The sequence below is a fragment of the Penicillium brevicompactum genome, assembly GCF_028827555.1.
Source record: "Penicillium brevicompactum strain IBT 35665 chromosome Unknown utg000001l_segment0_segment0, whole genome shotgun sequence".
Lineage (NCBI taxonomy): Eukaryota > Fungi > Ascomycota > Eurotiomycetes > Eurotiales > Aspergillaceae > Penicillium > Penicillium brevicompactum.
Genome location: NW_026623203.1, coordinates 6408361 through 6431171, shown reverse-complemented (window position 1 = coordinate 6431171; position 22811 = coordinate 6408361). Strand labels below are relative to the sequence as shown.

The window sequence follows — 22811 nt, the reverse complement described above, 5'->3', positions numbered from 1 at the left end:
CAGTACCCAAGTCATGGGTCCTGGGTCCCGTGCACTTAACGCATATTGCCTGCCAGCTTTCACTGCAGTTTCAAACAATCCTGGCTAGTGGCCATGTACGTACGCGCCCGGGTATCTGATCTGCTTACCAAACTCCCCAATAGGTTTCATTTCCGATACTCGGAAATGAATATGCAGCTAAGTCAGTCATCGGGTCAGGTAGTATAAATGCGCCAAATAACTAGTAAGCCTCCGAGGGCAGGTCTCATATTCAGCAAATAATATGGCAGCAGTCCATGTGTATTGTCGGGTTGGGCTCCGTTTCATCTCCGTTTTCAATGAGCCCAAAATGTTCGCATCATATCAGGCAACACGATTTGTACAAATTATGAAGCACGTTGCCTCTTGATTTTTATTGTCTGCCTTGTTCATATCCCTGAGTACCGACTCATGCAAGGAAACAGGCAGAACTCCTGCCCTTGTACCCGTTCCGGGTTCAGGTAAAAGCTTATAAGTAATGATAGATCGAAAGGTAACAGACACTCGATCTAGATGTGAATCTGTACAACGCGTGGCCCCCGACGCGCAACGCTCCGAGTGAGTTTGATTGTTTCCATTGTATAGACTTGGGAGCAGTAGGACTGTCATTTCCTGGTGGTTTTGCTCGTGATCACAAAATCCATATGCATGTTCACAGTGATCTTTGCAAACTATGTGGCTATCTATTGCCTCAGAAAGTCGTGGATCGTTTGATTGCAGATACCGTGTTTTATCGCTTATTTGGAAATTGGTTTAATATAGGCTGAAACAAAGTATATTTCTCTACTTCGTGCTCGCCAAAAGTACTTGACGCTCGGTCAAGGGCTAGGATCTCGGTCTTTCGTATGTTCCATTTGCCGGAATAAGCCTCCAAAAAAGCTCCTGTTTCAAGTCATTTCTGTTCAGCTTACCATTTGTAGGGATCAGTATCGTTTCGATGTTGCATTGAAAGAGAAACACTATGCACCCTCACCCGGGAATCAGAGTCTGAAAATAACACATTGGGAGAAGATACAGAGGTCAGTTGAACTCGATTTAGTGACTGGCCACCGTTGTATTTCTCTCATTTCTGAGTCATGGTACCCGAGCTGAAGCTGTATGTATGTGTCAACTAATCGACCCCGCATGTGCCGAATGTAGTTCTCTGGGAATGTAGGGATAATGGTAAAGGCGGGTATTGCTATTTACATATTGAAATAATTAGTTTGATCAGCTCCGGGGGGGATAGGTAGTGACATACTGTTGTTCTTTGTCTATCGCTGGCATATACTTTAATTTGCTTTCTATACCAAACTTGGATTTAGATGAGATCGAAAGCAATATTTTCACATGTACTTTTGTGATATATTCTATCCTCCTATGGCATGGGGTAGCAGATTGATAAACAGCGCATAAAGGCGCTAGATATATCATGTCCCTATCCTCATACAAATGTTCCTTTCGTCGAAGAATCACTGATGAGAGGACGTTGAGCCCTGTGGAGCATTACCTACATTCGGACCATTGACCAGATGACATCAGTCAGTACTGCAAGGTCTAGGCTGCGTATGCAAGACAGGAGACATCTTAAAATTCCCAGAATTTACAAAGCCACCTTGTATCAGGTTGAAGCGGCACGGTTGAGGGTATTTGTGTGACAAATGCGAAATGCCGGCACCGAGCGTTGAGGACGGCAGCGCTGCAAGGTCGGCTGCCGTGAGACCCGAAGCAGAGTATATTCCTTATGGGCTATTTCTGTCTGGACCATGTAAGGTTGAAGTACCTAAGTATGATTCTAGGTGTTTGAATGTCGCTATAGGCGTTATCTTACAAGCCAGCCACATCTTGCTCTACATCGTACAGCCGCCGGGGACGATACAGGCCCCGGTATATCAGCAAAGATAAATTCCGATTCCGGCGATGATTTGACCAGTACCACTAGGGGTATGTATTGGAGTTCATGCTAATTGGTGTAGAACAAGGCAGACTTGCTTTTGGGCGCGCATGGGCCGTTGATCGACTTCTTAGTTCCCGCTCAACTGACCCTCTCGGATCCATCCATAGCGTCTACTGTAGGTCATCTGCTCGCTTTCGAGCGAATCACAGACCAGTCTGGGGATTTGAACAACTCTTGGTTCGGGAAGGCACTGTTTCCGCGACACGAGGCTTCCGCAGATTACAACTATGAGCGTTCCAACCCCATCACGAACCCTTGATCACAGGGTTTCATTTCATTTCCTTTCATTATATCGAAAATTAAACATGTTGGTTTCATTTCACGGAAATACATGTCTTGGCTGATCTTGAGCTGCATTAATTGGTAACTGCGTCAAGGTTTATTAAGTATGAGTAACCGTCTATCTTCGTCAATATTAAAAGGACTAATCCAAATTTACCGCTAACGCCCAGGCTTACGAATTGTGGTCTAAGCTTACTCCTCTATACCTCTTTCTCAATTTCCTCCACCTGCCCCTCATCTTCTTCCACGGAGGGTTATCACTTGGAATCTGGGATATCGGCGCAAAACAAGAGATACTTGTTGAGCCTAGAAGAGAACGATCAAAACCCAGGTGACTTGTTATTTATTAGGCTTCCACAATTCTCAAGAACTCCAGTTTGGGCTTGACCCGATATGATCCGACCGAGCATCATCGTTGCTCTTCGGATTGGGCCTTCGGCTTGTGCATATGGCACTAACCGAGACCGGTGGTCGACATGCATTTAAACCACTAACCACGGAGTAGGTGATGTTTATTCCCTTGCAGTTTTTGAGCGAGGTCATTTTATATGGGCTTTACGGAAGATTCACATGACTAGTTCCCTGTCCCCTCTCCACAAATTGTCAAGTATGCGTTTGTTCAAGACACCTCAAGTTACACGGTTCACAATCCAGGCTTGAGTAGGCGTGATCGTAGCTCTATCTTAGGTCCATGATGGCGTCTAGACCCGGTCTGACTTGATTCAACTCCACATTCGTTGAAAACAGCCAAGAAGATAACCACCATATGGCGTCCAAATGGTGATTTTAGAGTAGTGACCTCGGGAGTCTTCTATACCATCAGACATATACTAGATGCAAAATTGACCTCGATGATCAACCATCCCAATGACCACAAACACATAACTCTTCCTGATACAGGAACGATACCAATACGCCGGCTGTGAATGATCTCGTGATTGGTCCCGATGCGGATAGTATCTTAGTTGAGAATTCGAAATTCAAAGGGCGTTTTGTACTTCTCTTGTGCCACCGTTGCACCTTTTTTGAATTTTTAAATTCTCTCTTTCAAATTTACTTCTGCATACACCGACACCCTTTGTTGCCCAAAAAAGACGCAGGGTCCTTCTCCGTGTTGCTCAGCGTATATCGAGGACTCGATCGCTGTGGCACCTCGGAATTTCGACTCTATTGGCATGAAGCCAGAGAGGGAAAAGCGAAAAGCACTTCATTCTCTAAGTTAAGGCTGCGAAGTCGGGTTCCACTGATCTCATTTAACTCTTTTTCGGTTTTTACCGTATACTGGCGCCGTACCCGCGACACCGCAACGATCACAAAAAGATATCCCTTTCCCCCTGCCCCATTCAGCTCTGATTCCGCTCGTCGTGATATATCGCCTTGCCCGCGGAGAGAAAATTCCAAATTTGCAACCCAAGTGTTTATCTTTTCCTGTTTTCGGTTCTCTCCATGAGAAAGAATTCGGTTTAGCCTGAGAGCACGGGGCATCAGAAATCTGCAGGAAATAGACCCGTGTCTGATTCGGCGCCACTTTCTTTGCAGTAGAACCGTGAGTATTTTGACCTTTGTTGACCAATCACAACTCTTTTTTCTAGAGGCTTTGATGTCTTGACCCTGGCTCCCTTGGTATACTTGAGTTCTCCCCGGGAAAGGCCAGATTGTGCAGGAGTCTGTTCCGTTCTTTTTCTTTTTCTTTTTTTCTCGCAGCCTCAATATATGCAACCTGAACAATCAGGCTCCCAACCCTCACCGCCTCGCTTCCTTTCCCCTCTCAAACCCAAGTTCATCCGAACCTACACCAAGCTCAACGGCGACCGGACCTAACCCGATCTACCACAGAGGAAATAACTTGCATGAGCATCTCTCTTGTGCGCCACTTCCGATTCCTTCTTTTGTCCACCATCCGACATTGTGCGTTCGCTTGACGCGCCATCTTGCGACACACGTCCCAACCCTGTGACTATGTATGGCACGTCTCATTCCTTATCGACAATGAATGGAATGGACATTATCGATGGTTCGGGCACCATCGATCCCGCGAACCTGAGCAACTCCGGTATGTTTAGCCTCATATCTTTGCTGCCCTTGCGCTTTTGTTGTGTTTTCGTCGTTCCCGTGTTTCATCCTCGATCGCAAATTATCCCGCGCGCGCCTGCTCGTTCCGATCAACAGCTCCCCCGGTCGAACCAATTGCCTATTTCACATTTTTGCCTGATCACTTTGTATCTTACTTCCCCATCGCTTCTTTCAAACTGATACCCATCCTAGTCGCTGGTGTCCTGCCAGCACCTTCCCACGCAATAGCAAGCCCCCGTGGTGTCAAGCGTAGTCGCACTCCAGAGCGCAGCGGGAATGGACACGCCGAAGGGGACCAGGATGATGGTACGTGTGCAGCGGGGAGGCTGTTCAATTCGTATCACTAGCAGCGCTTTTACACTTGATTTAGTCGCGACTTTTTTGCTATGAACGAGTGCTGACATCTTTTTGTTTTCTGGCAGAAGAGCAAAGTCGTCGCAAGCGTGGTCGTCCTCCCAAAACACCACGAGCTGGCTCCAATGATCAGCCAGTCGCAAACACCCCCATCCAAACCCCTCAAATGCAAGCGCGTCCGCTGCCTCAATCCACTGCCGGGTCGCCGCCTCTTGCATCGCCCGACAGCAAGACCACTCCGACAAAATCGCTGGTCAAAGCGCTTCCAACCGTGCGGGATCACACATCCGATCAGTTGAATCCAGAGGGTGATGAGTACATACCTAAGGAGTTTGATGATGCAGGAGAGACTAAGGCAGATCCAATGGGTTATCTACAAGGTAACCGTGAATACAAATGTCGGACGTTTCGCGTGCCTCTCCGCGGCACTAAACTCTTTATGCTCGCGACTGAATGCGCAAGGGTGTTGAATTATCGCGACTCATATCTTTTGTTCAACAAGAATCGGTCGTTGCATAAGATCATTGCCTCTCAGATCGAGAAGGACGACCTCATCCAGCAAGATATCTTGCCCTATTCCTATCGGTCCCGTCAAATCGCCATCGTTTCAGCCAGATCCATGTTCCGACAGTTTGGGAGTCGGGTGATTGTGAACGGTCGCAGGGTTCGAGATGACTATTGGGAAAGCAAGGCAATCAAGCAGGGATTTACTGAAGATGACATGGCAGGGGAAAAGCGACCTGGCGCAGCGAAGGCTCGAGATGGGTCGACTCAGGAGCCTGCTACGAATATGCTACCTGCACTTCCTCACAATGATGTCGTCTATAGCAGCACCATAGAGCCCTTGCCTGCTGGGCTTTCGCTGGATACCGGTGACTCCATCTCTATGGCTCCGCTTCCAATGATCCACATGGCAACCACAGATGATCCACGGCTGCGGGACTACAATGCCATACCCCGAGCACGCCAGGAGATGACGGGACAGCCTTATCACGACCGCACGCAAACTAGTTCTGCAGCCGACTTGATCAACCAGGCGCAACACACGGCAGATTTCAACAAGGGCCTGAGCAGCCAACGTATCTTCCGTCAGAAGGGTCTGGATGAATTCTACTCTAAGCCTCGCGAGTCTCCAGTCTCGGAGGGTCAGTCTAGTACCGCACTTGAATCAGGCCTGTCCGTGTCACAGCCTGTTCAAGTGTCTCAGATTTCTCAACCAGGAATGCCAAACCAAATACACCCCCAGCAGCACATGATCCCTCAGCAGGTGCCCTTGCAGGCCAATTCAATGATGGGCGGGCAGCCACACTATCCCCAGCAGGCCCATCCTCAGTCAGTCGGACAGTCTCCTCTCAGAATGCAGCCGAACATGCAGCCTGGTCTTGTGCAGCAGCAATCCAACCCGAATATGCCTGGAGGCATGCCTCAGGTACCTCAATACGGCTACCCACCCCAGCAGCAGCAGATTTGGGGACAGCCACCGCCGCAGCCACAGCCGTCTCCGCTGCCCTCGTCGGGTCACCAAGGCGCTGGGATGCCTCAATATGGTCAGCAGATGTCTGCAGCCCCACAGCAAAGCCCATCACCAATTGGCCACCACCCCCAACAGCAACATCCTCACCAGTCTCCTCGTAATCAACAGCGTCAGTCAATACCGCAAATGCAACGGCATTTCGGTCAGATGCAGCCGCAATCTCATGTCGCACAGCAAGGCATGCAAGGTATGGGATATCCGGGAGGAACGCCAGCTGGGTACCCCGGCATGGCCCGAGCCATGTATCCACCCAACCAAGCTCCTGGCGGCCAGCAGTTCATGGGTGGTAACCCGCAACAAGCGGGTCTTGCAATGAACATGGGAGGCAACGGTATGCCTGGGTGGTCCGGTGGCCCTGGCGGGCAGATGCAACCGAACCAACCTCAGCCAGGTCAATCAGGCAGCCCATTAGGTGGATGGAATTACTAGACTCTGGTCGGCGCTACTTACATTGGTCTCTTTCACTCGAGCTTTCACTCCACACGTGCCATTTCCTCTCCACCTTACGCCACCCTCATTCATTTCTTCCTCCTGTCTGATCTTTCTCCCTTTTTTTTTGCTGTTTCAGTGTCTCATTGCATTCCTCGCTGCATCCCATGGTGGAGGATCTTCGGTTAATGTTAATCCGGGCCAACCTTCCTATACCCTTTGTTGAGTTGTACTTGGTCAAGGTACCTGCTTTTTGTCTCCTTTTTACTCTGTCCTGCCTTTACCGGCGTTACTATCTGTTGTATTGCTCCTACTCGGCGTTGTTATCTTTATTTTGGACAGAGTGCTACACAAGATTATGAGCATGTACGAGGTTTCATTTCCTATAAATGGTGGATAGAGCATGAACCGTCCTGGACTCTTGCAATCTAGTTTCTTGTGTCGTGGTCGATGTATCTGGTATTGTATTGGCCATGTGGACTCGATGTTGTTCCTTGTTCGCTTATATCCCCTTCGATGCGATGTATTTGAGTTTTATGCGCAGTCTCCTACCTACGAGCCTACCCCGATATCTTATTGCATATATTATCTTCATATCTAGAATAATATCTTGTCCATGGGTATGTCGGTCAGTTCCAAGGTTGCGTTGCACCTCGGGCCCGAGGGTCCTGGGGTCGCGACTTCCAAGGTTACGGCAAAATAGGTACTCTATAACACGCTGCGCATGTCCGATACATAGTGAGAAAACCTTGGAAATGCCACAGCGGCCCTTTCCGTTGGATCACACATATCGTTTTTAAAAAAATTCAATTCTGGATCGTGGCTTCCGCCGACAAAAAGAACGTCCCCGGGAAGGCTCGAACTTCCAACCTCCTGATTAACAGTCAGACGCGCTAACCAATTGCGCCACGGAGACGATTCGATGAAAACTGGGGCACTTTAATGTCTCAATAGACAAAATCGTGTTGGGGCTGAATCACATACTACGAGATTTGGCTACATGACCAGCTTGACAAAATCCATCGGTGGGTTCACTACTTCTGTAGCTGGGTGTCTCAAACACTTTCGCCCCCAGTTCCCAGATGGATATCTATGAGGGTAGGTAGCTCGGAGACCCGGGCGGCGGTTCCATATGAGTTTTGTCGGCACACTTTTGGAATTATATATACTGACTTAGCACGACGTCCAACCTTGGAAGGTTAGCAACTGGATACCCGTGGACTTCTCGTAAAATCACCACCTAGGTACCTTACATACCATCCTGATAAATGGGATTTGGGGTGGAATTCACAAGAATTCTCCCACACCCTAGTAAGCCGAAGAACATGAGATGCCCGCCACTCGCCGGGCTCCACATGAAACAGAGCTCGGGACCGAAGGTAGCAGCAGCTTGCACGAGGAGGCGAGTCTGGGAGTACTAGACATTACATGACCACCAGGCCCCAGGTAGCGCAGGATCGTATGGAATACCTATACTGGCAGTCCCTCCGAAAAAATCGATATGCCCATATCCACCCCGGCAACAAAGTAGACAACACAACCGAGCAAGACGGCACATTGATTTGCGTAGAGTTCCTGTACCCTGTAAGGAATTGTCCGAAAAGCTACCAGATCGAAAGACAAGCAGCGCAAACTCGAGCACAGAGTATACAAACCCGAGCGAGAGCGAGACGAGGCAACAGGAGATTGAGAGAGAGACGCCATCTGTATTGAGAGCTACCCGGATCAGGCATGGCATTTTCTTCCCGCTCGTATCCGAACTCAGGAAAGACGAATTAGATGTTGAACGACGAGACACCCAAGGCCAGATAAAGGATTGTTTGTCCTTGTGTGTATCCTGTTGTCAATGCCAATGCTAAAACCACCGTTCGAGACGAACATTGAATCCCAGTGACCCACTACCTCGCTGTGAGCAGATTGAGAGAAGCCAATTGATCAAGCAAGGTGTCTAGGCAATTGCCACGGCGCGTGATAGTTGAAGAGGCCTTTGCAGTTGTCCATGATAAATTTCAATATCCCGAAGATGGCACAGAAAAACCTGTCTGTAGATGCCATTTCAAGAGATCCAGGATTAGATCAAGCCCATGGCTCTGATTTCGTATTGTATTGAGGATTATGGTGTGCTTGGACTTCCAGGTTCTTTGATTGAACAATGCCCTTATGAAGTCCAAATGGGAGGCTGCATATATGAATAGCCAATAAGCTTCCAGCTTCACTTGGCACTTCAGCATCATTGGTCTAGTGGTAGAATTCGTCGTTGCCATCGACGAGGCCCGTGTTCGATTCACGGATGATGCACATCTTTTTTTGCATTGCCGAATTGTGATATTTGAGCACTTCGTTTTGCACAAGGAGTCTCATATCCTGCTATCTGTGTGGTCAGCTTGCGATGGCTCAATTGAACAGGAGACAGGATTTAACACCAAGGAGTAAGACTACCAAAGAAGATAAAAGGGATTCAGAGTACTCCTTACGCTGTCAAAACACAGTGGGTCGGATTTGTATACAAATCCACGATTTTTTGCCCTCGGAGTTCGCATTGGGTAGTCGTATCTCACACGGCTTGAACTCGCCTCTATTCAACGTCCAGTATAATTGATTGCCAGGGAGAGTCAAATGACGCCGAAACTTACATTGTAGCCCTCCGTATGTCCATGGTTGAGTCAACATTCCATCCTCAGTGATGATTGGTGATTTAGACCACCCTCAGGCCATCCATGGGATGTTTCCGAGGCCAGTTACATGCTTCGACCACACAAAAAAACAGCCAATGAAGAAGAAGACAACGAACAGTGTCGCACAAATCGGATGAATCTTGATCGTGAGCAAAAAGAAACGTCCCCGGGAAGGCTCGAACTTCCAACCTCCTGATTAACAGTCAGACGCGCTAACCAATTGCGCCACGGAGACGATTTGATGATGGGCGGCGAATTCTTTGCGTTCATGTTCCAAAAGTATCATGCCCCAATCCGTCTGACCACAATGGGGTTATTCCGATATCGAAAACACACGGCAGATCCGTGGAATGTACTGTGCGTGGTATCAGTCCACAGACCGAGTTGATGAGCGGCGAGGAGACGATTGTATAAGGACCTGAAGTATTGAATGTTAGTATAGCATCAAGTAAGGATGGCGATCAGCTATCTTTGAACCAGTTGGGGACCATAACTGACGACCTGCACCAAGGAGCTAGCATAGCGAACAACTTATCAACAACTGTCAAAGCCAAGTGATGACTCCCACCCAATGCGAGGACAGAAGTACTCGCCCTAGGGAAGCCCCAGGTGTGTGCATCGCTTTGCTCCACATCCATTCGTTGTATGATCCCCCTCCCCCCCCCATCGTGGATTTATGACTGGGTTGTAGCTGAGTTGCGAAGGCAATGATGGTCCCGGTTATGGAAATGGCACCTGCGCAGTTGAAATGGCAGCCCACTGGACGTAATCGTAATGCTCTGATAAGGAACGGTCTGTGCGAGCAGGGGTTTTATGGTCACTTAGGGCTGGCATGTATTGGAGGATCTTGATTCTTGGAACTTGGAACTCACCGGAGAGAATGAAAGAGCTGGTGTGAGAATATAAAAGGATGGTCAGGACCGGGTCCGGGACCGGGTCTGGGCGGCCACTGTTGAGTGCTGAGAGGTTTCCGAATACGAAGTATATTCACGTTGACGCCCGCTTCACGTTAAAGCTTGGCTCTTCTCGTGAAAGCCCACCTAGCCCACGCAGTGAGGGAACTGCTGTTACTGACATCTCTGCCTGGGTGCCTTGATGTCATGAATCATCATCTCATTGGCTTTTGTGATGGTAATTTGGCATGTAGATTGCCTGCAAGTTCAAAGAATAAGTCAATCTTTCCCTCGTTTCGAACAGAGGGCCTCCCAGATGCTCCAATTTCTAGCCCTTTTTTGGCACCTCTTTCTCCTTCCGATGTGGTTGGATCGACTGGTGTTTTCTGTACGTGCACATGACCATGACCGTCTTCACTTGTTGTGGCCAGGTGATTCAAACGCTTAGTCGTGAAGCTTAGTCGTCTACCCTTGTTTACTTTTCGCTTCACGAGATTTTGGATCATCGACACGCTCTCTTGTTCACAGTACATTCCTTTTGTTGCCTTGATATTTGGGCCGTGCCACCCTTCCTACCGTTTCAAGAGCGTGTTATCTACACGGAAATACGTGATTTCATCTATCTAAACATCTATGTGCCCTTAGATTGACGCTACACGTTTTATCTCATCTCACTTCGCCCCCGGTCTAACATCTTTGATCTATCTTTGGTTTTGAATTGGCAAACATGGATCCCCCTCAGCAACCAGCCACGCCTTCGAAGCAACTGTCTACTCTGGACCTGGGCTTGACACCCACTAAGCGCCCACGCGATACGACAGTCGATAGCTCTTCGCCGGCTTCTGTGTTTGATGACTGTCCATCGAGTGAGACCTTCTCGATCTTTGGTGGTAGTCCGCTGCCTCGAAGCACTCCCTCGCCACTTTTGCAACGACAAAAGTCAGTGACGGGCCGCTCTCTCACGGCACCTCCTGGCAAAAGGGCCAAACGTGCTGGGAGTTCTAAGAAGTCTAAATCCCTTCCCTTCCTACCCAACGAACTATGGGACATGGTAAGCTGCACGTTAACAAGTCCTGTACGACCAAGAAACTGACTTTGAAGTAGATAGTGGATTTTCTAGTTGACGAGAAACCACGAGAGCACGTTGATATCTTCCATGATAACGGTCACGAGGAGCCCCAATTTCAAGAGACCTTGTCAAGCATGCGACTTGTGTGCCATGCCTGGAACAGGGCAATCGCTCCGCACGTATTCAAACGACTCTCCGCCATAATTGGTCGCACATTTAATCCACTTGATGTGGTGTTTGAGGCTTCTCAGACCCAATGGGCTCCATCCGTGCGTGAATTTCGCCTCGGAGTCGTGGGACCATGGCACCCCGTGAAAGAATACGAAAGATACATCACGAATCTAGTGAACGGTGGTCTCGCGGTTCTTCTCACTCGTTTCCCAAACCTCCGCACCTTGCAACTTCAATCACCCACCGTGATAGCGCCATATACCCCTGAATGCCAAATCACAGGAGCTTTACTTGCCGGCCTTACGAACTCTCTTGTTCATTCTTTGCGCTTCGTCCCATTGTCGAACCTGAGATGCTTGCATCTTACCTTGCCTGTCACCGCAGAGTTTGCTCGTTTCTTCAAATCGGATAGCTTTGCCATACATTTCGGTGAGCTCATGTCGGACCTCGAGGAGCTGCACCTGGTCATCAACGATGACAGCGGAAAGGACTCCTTCCGTGACCTTTACCACCCTCGCTCCGTGGTCAAAGCTAGATACCCACAACAAGACTACTGTGTTTATTTCACGAACTTCATCCACTACGCGAAGAACGTCAAGATCCTCAGCATCGACACCCGTGCTCCCCTGGACGTGAGCAATTTAGACGCCTCTTCTATGACGAAACTCAAGTCTTTCAGATTGGCGCGCGTTGAAATAAGGTGGGAAACACTGAGAGATATTTTCCAAGCGTGCAAAGACACGATCACTCGACTTGAGTTCGAAGTGGTGAGACTCAAGTCGGGAACCTGGGCGGATGTTTTCGGTCTGGAAACTACCAGTCTTAGGAATCTCGAGTTCTTCCATTGTGCCCGCGGCACGTATGCGAGCAAAGGCGAAAGCGCTTCGTTTCTTGGATTCACTTTCACGCCCGGGACGACGGCCGATCTTGAGACTCTGAACCGCGAGGATTGGCTTAAACTCTCCCACATTAAGTGGAGGGTGAGTCGGAATCGGCGTGCTAAGGGCCTTGAAGAGTGTGTTCATACTAAATATCATTAAGTGATCTATTCCACACGTTCTCTTGTGCTCCATTGAGCATTGGGAGCGAAATATGGAGTCAGAGAGGTCTGTCGTGGTGATTGAACTTGCCTTGGAGGTTGCGGTACTTGTATTTTCCCTGGTGATTGCACATTTGATGTTTTCAGGCCGGAGATGATTGGCTTGGGAGGTGTTGGAGCTTGGTTCTTTTTTTGTCATTTTCCTTGTCTGGCAACTTGAAGAAGTTGCCCAGATATGTGTATGTATGTGTACTTGTGATGTATGTTCTCTTGCTTTCGAGTAGTATTACTTTGAATTTGTCAGTATCGGGTCCGGATAGTTCAATCTTAATTCTTCAAATTACTTTTTTCCGCAATCCTTACGGCTCGATCTGCAATCAACTGAGTATCCCAGACATCGCCATACGCTGGCTGGTTTTGGTGGCCCTTTCTTTGAATCTGGGTTTAATCGTACGAGATGCTTAATGAAAACCGGTGGCATAGTGAGTGGCTAAAGAAGAGAGGTTCAATTGCATGATGCGTGCTGTTCTAAGCGAGCCGCCCACTTGAGCACGCCCTTTGCATTTCAAGGTTTGAGCCTTGGAATATGCTATTCGTGTTTGAACTCAAACTAAAGAGGATCATACGGCAATATCAATAATATCAGGCCAGCAATCTGAGACCTTTCCATCGCCCTGGAAAGAAGCAACCACAGAGCCCTCTCCTCTCAGGGGGTTACCTTCCCAGACGACAAAGTCCCCGACAAGAGCACCCGCATCTGTCTTCTCCGATTGGCTGTTCAGGATAAGATCGATATTCGTCGAAACAAGAGCGATAGCTTGCTGTTCAGTGAGACCGGCATACTTCCCGGCCCACCAAGCTTCCTGTGCCAGACCATGAATCTTTGAATCCATGCTCAAACCCAAACCAAGTAGGACACCAGCATCCAGTAAGATTTTAGCTGCGCTTTCTGTTAAGGGAGGGCCCACAAGGGCGTTCTTCTTCTCCCAATTGTCAGGAGCACCACGGTTGCCAGTGAGGATGACAGGAATGCCTGCCTCGGCGAGAGGGTTGGCGACCTATAAAATTTCAAGATCAATATGAGGAGAGAATAGCAAGAGTGAGATGAGAATCTGGACTTACCAATGGAGCACCGTGGCCGCCGTGTATGATCAAGTTGACTGATTGGAACTGACGCTTGACCAGGACTAGTTGCGCAATATCGTCCTAGTAATACCGAATTAGCACTTTCATGCAAAGTATCTAATATGCAGGAGTAAGAAGGTAGCTCACTTCATTGAATACCTGCACGACCACTGGTATCGAGCCATTCGCAGCCTGAGCATATATTCCCAAGGTTCCGGACGTAGCATCTTGGCCAGTTTGAAGCAACTGACGCAGTCTCTCAATCCCGGAAGATACCGATGGCGTCTCATCATCTAACAAAACATGAGCATGGCTCATGGATATTACCACGGAAGGTGCTTACCTCTAGCAAATTGACCTATCACCAGATGGAGTGCCACATCATCCTTCCAAATCCCATTTTCAAGGATTGTGGCGCTGGCACCTGTGCGCAATCCAACACTGACGCCCTGATTGATGCCACTACCCTGAAGTGGCGCAGTAACAGCTCGTGTGACACCTCCAATCCTTGCTCGTGCAAGTGCCCTGTCCTGGAGATGTATGCCATACTTGGCGAAGCGAAGACGATTTTCGTTGAGTGCGTCTTCACTTTTTGATCCTGAGCCATCTCCAGTTGAACTTTCGGAAGAAAGGGATTGAATCCCGAGTGTAGTACCGAAAGCTACAAGACCCGGGAGGACATGGCCGTTTTCCAAAGCGATGTGAGTAAAATCTTCCTGGGTTCTGTCCTGGAAACATGAGGACTTCTCATCCAGACACTTGATCTGACCGTTCTCAACCAGCATCACGAGGTCTTTCTTGGCACTGAAAGATGTGCTGTTTGTATCAATGAGAGCCTTCTGGATTCCAGTAAAAACAATGCGTGAGTCGGCGGGCTGGACCTTGGCACAGGTATCTTTTTTCTGGCCTGCCGCAAGTGATGGACGAATGTTTGGAGCCTGTGGATTGCTGGCCTCAAGGTCTTCATGGTTGGACAAGGTCGCATTTTCCAACAGAGGTCGACCATCGATAAATACCTGGACTGGCGTAGCACCGACCTGGAGCGGATGATCATCCCAGATAACGAGGTCTGCGTCATAACCCGGGCGAACATAACCGATCCTATGATCCTGTTGGATAGATCTAGCAGGGACAGAAGTTATGGCCTGAAGGGACTTTTCTTCAGACAAGCCAAATGAGTGAGAAATTGCCGCCTGGTATCTGAACAACATCATGTTAGACTGGTTGCTATATCACTGTGTATAGTAGCTCTAGTCCACTTACGCAAGATACTTGGCGTAGAATTCCTCACTGTTGTGATCCTTGGGCTCAATGTTAGACAGACCAATCGTCACTTCACGCATGGAGGAGCAATATCATACCGACTTCAATGCAACTCGTACCCCATGATCATCCAGAATTTTGGGTCCCCTCAGATTAGCCCCATAAGCCTCAGCCTTGTAAAGCCCATGTTCTGCGAAAGTGGCAATGGTTATGTTTCTGAGATGTATCAGCAAATAATAAACTTAGAGGTAGAGCAGAGACATACTCCTCCTGTGTTTTCAACCATTCGGGGAGTTGCCACGCCTCCAGCGCATGGTGGAAGGCCCTGGGATGGATGTCGAATTCATGAAGCACACTCAGCATACGATCAAAATCTTCAGGCTCGTAGCAGTGGACATTGACATTTAGCTCTCCTCTGAGAAGTGCAAGAGATGTTTCAAGTTCGAAGGACTCTGGTCTTTTTCCTTCGTCTTTGAGGAATTGTGAAATCTGTCGAGATTGGGAAAACCCAGTCTTCTCAATACCGGCAGCTTTCCGGCACCACGAAGACTGACGCTCCTGCAAATCTTGTCCTTCCTTGAGATGCTTGCGTAAAAGCCACGCCAACCCAAGTCGAGTATTCTTATAGATGCCCTTGGGATTCTCTCCACAAGCCACCTTGAGGTATCTCTTGCGGCTTTTTTCTGGAACTCCGTCGTCAAGCAGTAGCTCCTCGACTACCGGCTCGGCATTTGGGCCCGGTGTTGGCAAGTTCTTGACTAGATAAGCCTCGCCGCCGATAATGTTGGCTGAGCCCGGTAGAATCAGGGATGAAGTGACACCGCCCGATGCGATGATCCGAATCAATGGGTCATACGGCTTGAAGCCATCTATGGAGCGCAAAAATGGAGTGATTGGCCCTAGGACGGGGCGCTCGTTTACATCACTGGTAGAAAGAAGGCGGGGGAATGGGGATAACAAGTGGTGAGAATGCATATCCACCAGCCCAGGGGTGACGAATCTCCCATGAGCATCAATACTTTGGATATCATTGGGAGCTTGGCGGTTCAAGGCTGTGGGTGACACGGAACTGACGACACCTGCCTCGAATAAGATATCGACTGCTTCCGCCAGAACAGATTGGCCATCAAAAAGCGTTGCGTTTTGAATCAAAACCGGTCTCTGTTGACCAGAGATTGGGTTCCATCGTGGATTTTTCCGATCTTTTGTCCATTGTTGTCCCTGATCTCCAGATCGACTCTCACGACATTTGTCGAGACCCTCGAAAAAGACCTCACCATCAGCCACATTGAGTGTACTGATGTTGTCAAGATATTTGGTTTGGATTAACATCACCAGACCTGCTGCGAGCAGAAGTGTTCCCAGCACGAGTCTTCCATGGCGAAGATAACGAGAATTCGATGATTGGGCAAGCCCACGGTGCGCCTCTAGCGGCAGGAGCCCGTTCTTGGTCGTCATGGGTATTTTGCAAGTTGCGCTGAGAGGCTTGAGCAGATGAACCTGCAGCTCACGAGATATAAGAAGGAGGGGAAGCTCCGGTTGTCTGAAAGTACGCTCTCGCGCGAATATGCGCCCCAATCGCGTCAGTCGGTAATCAAACCATTTTAGCCCCCGGGCACCTCAACACAATTCAAGTTTGCCTGAAATTACTTGATCCAACTTCGGCCTGTAATCGGTTGAGAATCAAGCAGTTGTTTCTGTGAAGAGTTGATCAATGCGGAATACCTAAAACCTGATCATAATCAGTGCGGGGGTGCTGGTCAACCCACTGTACTTGCGACTGAGACACAAGTATGAAGACATATGGTCTCCACATATGAGATGCTGAGATGCTGCACAGGCACGCGATTGCGTTCCACTATGTGAACTTCAACTCGGCTGAGCATGACATGTTGAGTCGGCCGTCCTGCTCCTGCCAGTGGGCAAGGAACGTTGCTATAACATTGGCTGTCACCAGCCATTACCTTGGAAGCTTTCGCCGTGGCTTTAACAAGATTTCCCCATGTATGTAGGGACAATAACAGGTATTCGCCGCAGATTGCATAGAGAAAAAGGCCGGTCTTAGGACTGATGAGAATGGTAGTAATTTTCAGCGCAAGGCAAGGGTCCTGAGATTGGTTGATAACAAGTACACAGATTAAATATTATGGAGATTTGAGTAAAAGGTTCGGTTTAATGACAGAGTATGAAAGGACATATCAGAAACAACTGCCTTTTGTGGCCATTTGCGGGTTCCAGCCCAGGCAAGACGTGCTTTGCTTATGATGACACAAAATCCGCCACCTTCCATCAAATCGTCTCCGTGGCGCAATTGGTTAGCGCGTCTGACTGTTAATCAGGAGGTTGGAAGTTCGAGCCTTCCCGGGGACGTTTCTTTTTGCATTTTTTTCACCACTATTTTTTTTGCCGCAATTTCAATTATCTGCATGTCATTCATGGATATGTGTGGACTTGGCGGTGAATGAATAAATGAAGTTAGCCCGAGATAATATCCAGACAGAGTGAGGAACTTGTCGAACATCCTATGTTGAGATCCAAGGTTTTTTTTTTATTCCTCCAGGGCCCGCTTTGGTCTCAATTGAGGAATAAATCAAGACGTAGATTCTTCATAGCTAATCTAGCGAAATAACAGCAACAAATTTGGCAGAGTGACCACCTGGGTACCCTCCATATATAACTTCATCTCTAGCAAATCAACCCAAGATTCAAAAGCCAGTAGCCAGAGCCGTAGTAACCGGAACCGCACTCGAAGGGCAAACACAAGCCGAAACCGACGAAACAGGCGGCTCAGTGCAATGAGGCTCAGCAGTCCAAGGAACAGAAGTAGTAGCAGACTCCTTACCCGTCTTCTTCGCCTTCACCAACACCGGAATCACAGCACCAGTATTCAACTTGAAAGTCCTGTGTCCCAAGACCCGCAGAATCGACGAAATCTCACCAGAATGCGAAGTAATCGAAACAAAAGACTCCTTCTTAGAAGAAGAGCTAAAGAAAACCTGACCCAACGCCGTCGTACTTCGAATATCCTGCGCGCCACTAGTCTCCGCCGTCACGCCATTCCACAGCTCATCCTCTTCGCTGAAACCCTTCTCAATAGGCCACGAAGGGAATAGCTTGTGGATATAACTCCGGCTGCGACGGTGGTCACAAGTGTGGATGCTGATTCCCTCGCGGAAGAGCTCTTTGATGGTAGGTTTGAAGCTCGCGCTGCCTTTGGGCAGATCCAAGCCTGTGAAGGTCAAGTTGGCGGTTTGCAGGGTGCGGGTCAATGGGCTGACATAGTAGTGGTCTGGAGTGTGGATGCGCTGCTCGTTGATCTCTTTCTGCCAAAATGTGTTGGCAGCCAGAGCCTGGGAGACACCATTGTCTGTGAGAGAGGCGTCGGCCCAGGTCGCTGTGCTATTGCCGTCTAGTTCGGCCCAGTAACACTATGGATGTTAGGGTTTTGGTTCTGGGTAAGATTGGGTTGGGGATGAAGCTTTGGCGCTAGTGCTTACGTTCCAGGCTGGTGTACCGTAGTATGTTTCCGCGGCATTGTGCCATCCCTCGCCGTGGCAGCCTAGGAACAGGACCTTGTACTCGACGTTTTTGGGGGCGTCTTCATTGAGTTGGGAGACTTGGCGGTAGAAGCGCTCCCATTGAGTGAGAGATTGGTGCTTCTTGATGTGCTTGTCTGCGGGGTAAGTGCGGTTGATTAGACCGAAGTTCTCCGCTGTCTGTTGGCATTGTTAGTGACGTAATTGACGATGGTGGCCGGTGGCCCAGGAATGCTGGAGCCGTCGAGGGGCTGCTATTGAAAGCCTACTTACATAGTCGAAAGTAGAGGCATCGGTTGAATCTTCATCTTGTAAGAAATAGCCTGTAACGGCACTGTACTCGATGGTGGATGCGTGGGCAACTGCCAGGCCCACAAGGGCTGAGCCGAGGGAGAGCTTCATGTGAAATAAAAAGCGGAGATACACGCGGAGTTCACTTGCGAATTAACTTTTCCGATCGACAGCGAATGTTCCTTTTGTTCCTTTTATACACTTCAGGAATGAGCCCACGTGGTGTTGACATGAAGAATATAGTGTTGGCGTAAGTAGCGTCGTAGTGCCTTTTCCCGCTTGCCGTGACGTCCTATAGTTCGGCGCACGTGCAGCAACTTTGGGGGAAGAAGCGAACTCTCCTAAACGGCCGAATCCTCCTCCAATGGCCTTCGCGCACTAACTCTATAGCCTCGTTGATCGTCATTTTGATCTCGGCGATTTCGGGTTAATTCCAAAAGTTTGAGCCCCTTTTTCCCAGTAGAGAGTAGATACGGATATATTGTATGTATCAAATAAAGTGACAGAATGCTAAGCCATATGCAAAATCCAAGTCCATATCCCCAAAAGAAGCCCGGTTCCAAAACCCACGGGCTGAAAATGTCCCAAAAAAAATAAAAGATAACGAGTAGAAGGTAAGTCTCGAGTCCCATGGGGGCTCGGCAGAAATTAAAAGGTCGTATCAGACACCCAAAACATTAACCACAGTCCCAGGCCAATAAACAACATGCAAGGAATGCTCCAAATATGTAACCCCGGTGAAATCACCCCAAATAAACACACAGAACAGAAAGAGTATATAGACATAAAGTGACAGTGTTCCTCCACACAGAGAGGGTTGAACAAGGTACCCCCGAGAGGGCAAAAGAGGAGAAAGGGAAGTTTTTTTTTGAATGCGTAGTGAGCTCGTCCCAGACCAAAAACACCAAATGTTGTCGCACATTTCTCATACACCCTTCATGATGGAAAGGTCAAACACCTTCCACTCATGAGGGGTAGTTCCTGGGCGTCGTGTTGTTTGCAAACGTGAAGGCCTTTGGCTTCTGCATGGAAGCCAAATGGTGTCCTCCATAGCGGCTCGCATCGTGTTCTGGGAAATCCTGCATCATAAAATCGCCTCGCTTCCTCTCCGCAAGTTCAGCGGAGCCCGGCATGTCGGCATCTTCAATGGAGTAGATCAAAGAGGGAGACCCGGATACTGGTTCCATGCCATAGCCTTGCGCGGTGTGGTCGGCTGTCGCGTCATAGCCCATAGGCGAGACGGTGCTGGAGTGGGGCACTTGGAGGCCCGCGGGGTACTCCGGCGAGGAAATTGAGCCCGTATCAGCCCAGCTGCGGGCAGTCATAGGAACCGCGTCACATGTAGCGTACTCAGGGAAGGAAGAGACCTGGGCGGGGGCCGACATCGGCGGGGCGACGTTCTGGTAAGGGAAAGGGGTATAGATATCCAGAGGCGTAGTAGGAGGAGATGCGATGTTGACCTGCATAGGTTGAGAGGTGGGGAAGAACTGTGTTGTTGAGTGTGCTGACATGCAGTAGTTGCTGTCTGTGGGGGAGCCAGGCATGAAGTGCTGAAGATCTTGCGGGGTCAAGGGAGTCGGGGGAGCCAGTGTATTGGTCGAGACCGAGGGTCTCAGCATCTTCTCGGCCTTCTTGATTGACCCAGACTCGGCAAAAGTGAAGTTGAGAGGAGACCGCTGAGCAGCGGAGGCCTTGCGCACTCCAGCATAACGGGAGTTGAGGCTCTGGGTCGACTTGGACTGTCTCATCGAGTTGCCGGCTCCAGAGCTAGGCATACGAGCTGTGGGGGACAGCGAGGACATCGAAGTCGAGTTGGCCAAAGGACGGTTGCCAGTTCCAGAAGTGCCGATGGCAGCGGGACGGGGACGCTTGCGTCGCGCAGCGAGATCAAGCTCCTTGCCAGGCTCCTTCCAAGAAGCCCCTTCGACCCGATTGACGGATTGAGAGAGCCCAGACTGGTCAGGTGTGCAAATACCAATACCCTTCAAAGAAGTTGTCAGTGCATCAGATGACTCCCGGCGAGTGACCGAAATATCTGGTGCCTGCATTTGCATGGGGTATTGCATGTTGCCGTAGACCATGTTGGGGTCGTGTCCATGAGAAGAAAGCGCCTCTCTATCCTCCGACCATTCTTCTGTGTGAGGAGGCAGGCCATTGGGGTAAGCATCAACGTGCAGGCCAGAGTGGGTAGTTGGCATGTCCGGCATCGGTTGGTGGGGAGCGGAGTATGAAGTGTGCTCTGCGGCGCTATATCCGATGTGCTCATCGTGCACTCCAGTGCCCCACGAGGTAGGTTCTTCCTTGAGATCTGACCAGCCAGGGTAAGAAGAGTTGATGTTAGAGAGGTTTGCGTTGTCAGGGTTCGAGTTGGCAGTCTTGGGCGGAGGCATGGAGCCAGGCGAAACAGCCTCATCTTCTTCGGGGACAGTGTCGTTCTTGCTTCGAGGGTTGATTCGGCGACCGAACCGATCTCTGGCGGCGCAAGCAGCGTTGAGTGCTCTCTGCAAGGATGCGAAAGTCGCCTCCCGAGCAGATTCACTCTTGGTTTTGTGGTGCTTGGAACGGCTAGATGTGGAATCCGACTTGGCATGCCCGCTAGTAGCGGAAGTAGGGGTTTGCTTGGGAGTTGCGGATTTCTCCGATTCTTCTCTGCTAACGGAACCCTTGCGAGACTCGGACATTTGGTCCAAGGTCTCAGACTTTCGCCGGGCAGCCTCCTCAGCCTCGGCCTTTGCCTTTGTCATCTTTTCGAATTCCTCCTGGCGTTTCTGTTGCTTGGCCTTGGCACGACGGTTCTGGAACCAATTCTGCATACTTGATTAGCTTCTGATAGAAGAAAATGACGACACAAGTCCGTTGGAGAACTCACAGCAACGCGAGGCAGACTCAAGTTCGTCTGTGCCGCCAATTGACGCTTGACATTGCTGCTGGGCTTGGGGTGGGCCTGGAACTGGGCCTCGAGGGTTTCGACTTGTTCCTTGGTCAACCGTGGTCGTGACAGGTTTTCGGTGTACTCGTCGTAGTCCATAATCGGTTGGTGGTAGTAGTCGATCATTTCCATGGGTGGATGAGGGTGAGGATACATGTAGCCATCAATGGGGTGCATCATGGGAGGGGGGACCATCGATGGGTCGTATGCCATGTGCTGGTCCATTGGAATCCCCTGGTGACCCTGATAGTTCCATGAGGGGTGGATGTAACTCATGGCGATATGAGAAGTGTAGACAGGTATAGGAGAGAGGAAGTCGGTGACAACCGAGATAGAAACGGGAGTGGAACTGCACGAGTGAAGTGGCAGCGTCGAGATATGAGGTCTATATCATTAAGTAAAGGTTGAGATGTTGGCGATAGGGACCCTGTAAATGTAAAGAGTGTGCAGGGCCGGGAAAAAGAAACGAGCAAGTTGATAATAGCCGGTTGTTAAGGAGAGACTCGGGAGTTAGGAACCCAAAAGAGTGTGCATGCAAAAAGCAACTAGAAAAAGAAAGGAAAGAAAGGAACGTAAAAGGATAGACTGAGAGGGAAAGGATGAAGAGAAAGGAAGTTTGGAGTTTGGAGGCTTTCGGGGGGAAATCGGCGGAGACGGCTGGTAATGCGCGGTACGGAGCTCCAGGATTCTGCGATATGATTGGGTGATGAGCGGGTATTGTCCGGTAACGGGTGGTAACAGTATGAAACAAAGGTCTGTGTGCCTGGGAGGTGATGTACTGGGTACATGAGACTTATGTACTACGAACACTCGACTCGATGGTACCTGTACCTCGATCCAGCTACATCTAAAATAAATCAGAATTAAAGAGTGAGAAAATAAAAAAAAGGAACAAAAAAAAAGAGGTCAAAAAAGAAATCATCCCAGATCTCAGATCTACCACTCCCCGTTTAGGAATTTAGGAATGATGTGAATCTCCACTTTGATTTTCTGTTTTTGAACGGGCTGAAAATGAACAGATTAAAACCCCACACTGTAATTCTGTCTGTTCCATTTCCCTTTTTCCCATTTCCCTTTGGATTTCCCTTTAATATTTTATTATTATTTTTGGCCCGTGGAGTCGCGCTACCGCCCGCTCGGTAGGGGGTGGCGTGGTTGCATCGTCACATTATTTGAGATTAATATGCTAATTTG

At 49.2% G+C, this 22811-nt stretch overlaps 6 protein-coding genes across 6 annotated transcripts; 3 read left to right on the top strand and 3 right to left on the bottom strand.

The window, feature by feature from the left end:
* Window positions 1-1665: 1665 nt before the first annotated feature.
* Window positions 1666-2213, top strand: N7506_002003 (uncharacterized protein; the record flags this gene model as incomplete). The annotated part of the gene is made up of 3 exons (XM_056951299.1): window positions 1666-1765; window positions 1817-1884; window positions 1974-2213. The coding sequence occupies 3 exons, from the start codon at window positions 1666-1668 to the stop codon at window positions 2211-2213; spliced, it is 408 nt and encodes a 135-aa protein (XP_056817214.1).
* Window positions 2214-4195: 1982 nt separating this feature from the next.
* N7506_002002 (putative nuclear localization protein) lies at window positions 4196-6626 on the top strand (the record flags this gene model as incomplete). Its single annotated transcript, XM_056951298.1, has 3 exons — window positions 4196-4289; window positions 4502-4615; window positions 4732-6626. The coding sequence occupies 3 exons, from the start codon at window positions 4196-4198 to the stop codon at window positions 6624-6626; spliced, it is 2103 nt and encodes a 700-aa protein (XP_056817213.1).
* A 4295-nt stretch (window positions 6627-10921) lies between these two features.
* N7506_002001 (uncharacterized protein) lies at window positions 10922-12474 on the top strand (the record flags this gene model as incomplete). The annotated part of the gene is made up of 2 exons (XM_056951297.1): window positions 10922-11245; window positions 11299-12474. 2 exons carry the CDS (start codon window positions 10922-10924, stop codon window positions 12472-12474), a joined length of 1500 nt encoding a protein of 499 aa, XP_056817212.1.
* Window positions 12475-13093: 619 nt separating this feature from the next.
* N7506_002000 (uncharacterized protein) lies at window positions 13094-16319 on the bottom strand (the record flags this gene model as incomplete). The annotated part of the gene is made up of 7 exons (XM_056951296.1): window positions 13094-13531; window positions 13596-13679; window positions 13746-13891; window positions 13942-14798; window positions 14862-14899; window positions 14960-15077; window positions 15127-16319. 7 exons carry the CDS (start codon window positions 16317-16319, stop codon window positions 13094-13096), a joined length of 2874 nt encoding a protein of 957 aa, XP_056817211.1.
* A 1247-nt stretch (window positions 16320-17566) lies between these two features.
* Window positions 17567-18799, bottom strand: N7506_001999 (phosphoglycerate mutase family protein; the record flags this gene model as incomplete). The annotated part of the gene is made up of 3 exons (XM_056951295.1): window positions 17567-18289; window positions 18359-18577; window positions 18671-18799. 3 exons carry the CDS (start codon window positions 18797-18799, stop codon window positions 17567-17569), a joined length of 1071 nt encoding a protein of 356 aa, XP_056817210.1.
* An 854-nt stretch (window positions 18800-19653) lies between these two features.
* N7506_001998 (homeobox domain-containing protein) lies at window positions 19654-21893 on the bottom strand (the record flags this gene model as incomplete). The annotated part of the gene is made up of 2 exons (XM_056951294.1): window positions 19654-21495; window positions 21558-21893. The coding sequence occupies 2 exons, from the start codon at window positions 21891-21893 to the stop codon at window positions 19654-19656; spliced, it is 2178 nt and encodes a 725-aa protein (XP_056817209.1).
* Window positions 21894-22811: the final 918 nt, after the last annotated feature.